This window comes from Hibiscus syriacus, unplaced genomic scaffold (assembly GCF_006381635.1).
Source record: "Hibiscus syriacus cultivar Baekdansim isolate YM2019G1 unplaced genomic scaffold, ASM638163v2 tig00109926_pilon, whole genome shotgun sequence".
Taxonomy (NCBI): Eukaryota; Viridiplantae; Streptophyta; class Magnoliopsida; order Malvales; family Malvaceae; genus Hibiscus; species Hibiscus syriacus.
In genome coordinates, this window is record NW_024062532.1 from 567,569 (window position 1) to 570,094 (window position 2,526).

At 37.6% G+C, this 2,526-nt stretch overlaps 1 protein-coding gene across 1 annotated transcript; it reads right to left on the reverse strand.

The window, feature by feature from the left end:
- Positions 1 to 311: 311 nt before the first annotated feature.
- LOC120210735 (transcription factor SPEECHLESS-like) lies at positions 312 to 1,890 on the reverse strand. Its single transcript, XM_039209432.1, has 3 exons — positions 1,543 to 1,890; positions 964 to 1,479; positions 312 to 448 (listed from the first exon to the last, which is right to left on the reverse strand). The coding sequence occupies exons 1-3, from the start codon at positions 1,888 to 1,890 to the stop codon at positions 383 to 385; spliced, it is 930 nt and encodes a 309-aa protein (XP_039065363.1). The 3' UTR covers positions 312 to 382.
- Between the last annotated feature and the right edge of the window lie 636 nt (positions 1,891 to 2,526).

Here is a 2,526-nt window from a genome sequence, read left to right on the forward strand (position 1 = left end):
TTATTATTATTTTTTATAATTTTTATGATATTTGAGTAAAAAACAAACATTTTAGTTTGATGAAAAACACAACAGAATAATTTAGAAACTAGATTAGACAAGAATGCATAAATTAAATTAAAGAAATGGACAAGGTAAGTCCATACATGCAAACAATTAAGCTTCTAGACAACAAAATTACAAGGGTGTTATCCACTAGCTTATGCAATGCAAGTCATCATGATCGCCGATCTAAAATTACATTACTTCGTTAATAGAAATGAAGCTGGTAAATGCGTGTCATATATATATATATATATACATACATATAACTGACATGGCTTCCCATTCTCCATTTTTCTGAAAATTAAAAGTAGCAATAGTATGAGGAAGACTCTGCTGATTAGCTGAATGTTTGCTGGATTTGGTGTGCGAGTTCTTCTGCACTCAGTTGGCATTCAATTCCAATCTGTTTCATCCAAAACAAAGTTAAAGTTTCAGTAAATCTCAGTAAATTTAACAAGGTTAAACCAAAAATGGAAAAAGTAAATGCAAAGACGTATGGTCATATCATGAATGCCGCAAATGACTGCAAAGATACCCTAGTTTTCAGTGATCCATCGCGATTTTCAAGACTATGGTAACTGAACTTTTTACTGTTAGTACCGTTGGCTAGTACACCAACGCCAGTCTGCACCGATTCCTTTTGAATTATTAGGTTAAAATCATTGGTTTTCTTCTCTTAATTTTACTGTGGATTATTAACTCCTAATGCTCTTCTTCAATGATGAAAGGAATCATTCGAACCCAAACATGGCCTGGTTGAAGTGCAGTAAAGAAAAAACAACAAAATCAGGAAGCAGTAGCGACAAACACACAGTACTCAAACATGTACGCCCTAATATGGATTGAAAACGAAGTTACCAACTTTTAGAAAATGAAAATTTACTATACTAGAAGTAACCAGAAGTGGTAAAGTTTTACCTTGATGGTGAAGGAATTAAGAATGGTATCATCAGTGGTGTTAATGTTGACGCTGAGGATTTCCAGTGAGAGGTCTTCAACAGCTGATATTATCTTTACAGCCTGACCGGGAATCGGAGGAGATACCGTCTTAAGAATAAGATTGGGGCCTGAAAACTTCACTTCAACATCCGCGATGTGAGACTTTGAGTTTGCAACGAGCTCGTTAACGTTGTCTAAAGAGGAAGTTGAAGAAGAAGAAGGGGAGGGTTCGAAAGAAGAAGTGGCCATGCCCGGCAACCGTGGCTTGTAAGGGCTACCTGGCTGAGGGGTTCTTGGGCTAATCGGCAAGTTAAGCCGTGGACTTAAAGGTGGTTTCCGAGGGCTGAGAGGGTAGGGTCTTGGACTTGAAACTACCCTAGGGCTTAACACTTCGTTGATGACTTTTCTTTGTTTCTTGGCCTCGAGGGATTGAAGAACTTGCTGCAACTCGTTGATGTAATCCACAGCACCCCCGATTATCGATGCTTGATCACCCTAACAAAAGAAAAAAGGTTAAAATAATGAGACGTGAAATTGATGAAGACAAAGTTGGCTTACTCTTTTCACATAGAAGCAAGGCATCAACGATCTGAGCACCGATAAGTGCTCGTTCATTTGCTTCCTCCGATTGCGTTCAACCGTGATTTGAGACATTCTTTGTTGCCCATCTGGGTTTGTTTCCTCGGAAGAAGAAAGCTTCGGCTTCTTGCTTTTGGGTTCAAGCTCAGGCTCCGATGAGTTCTGGGTCACCAAAGTCGTAGTAGTCTCTTCACCATCTTTCGGGGGGCCAGCGGCGGTCGTTTCTTCCAACGGAGTGAAGTAAAAACTCTCGAAAAAAGCAAAGAGATCATCTCCACCGGGTCCAAATTCACCTTCTCCGAACAACTCGTATAAACTATCATCCATGTGAACGTGTTCCAAAGAAATACTCTTCTTCAACTATCAGAAAACAGTGGAAACAAGACGATGAAAAGACAACACTATCAGCGTCAAGAAATCTAATTCCAAACTGAGAAACAGTAATAACAAACTCGAAAAGAGAAAATAGGATAGGAGCCCGCGGCTTTGACAGTGATAACTGATAAATAAGCTCTATAAATTAATGCTCATAATGGAAATTAATTAGAATTTGTTTCATTTTTTTTCTGTGTCAATTGTATGGGCTACCCAAAATAATGTCTACATCAGTGTTGCTTGTCACATAAGCATTTATCCCATATTTTTCAATTTTACTAATCCAACTTGGACACCAATTGTAATGTTAATTGTCGACAATCGATATTTTTTATTGTCACTTTATATTTTATTTTTTGATTTTCAATAAGTCTACCTGTATGATATGTTTTCATTTGTCATTATGACACATTTTCTTGTCTTTTAGCACGTTTTAGGTCGTTTGGCCATTGTTTTCACTTATATTTTAAGTGTTGATGTGACATCGCCACGACTGATCAAGATGACACTTATCTATTATATTATTGATATTCTCTGCTTTGGACCCTCGAATTGAATTTGCGTTCATGGATAGTTTCTGATTTGCGA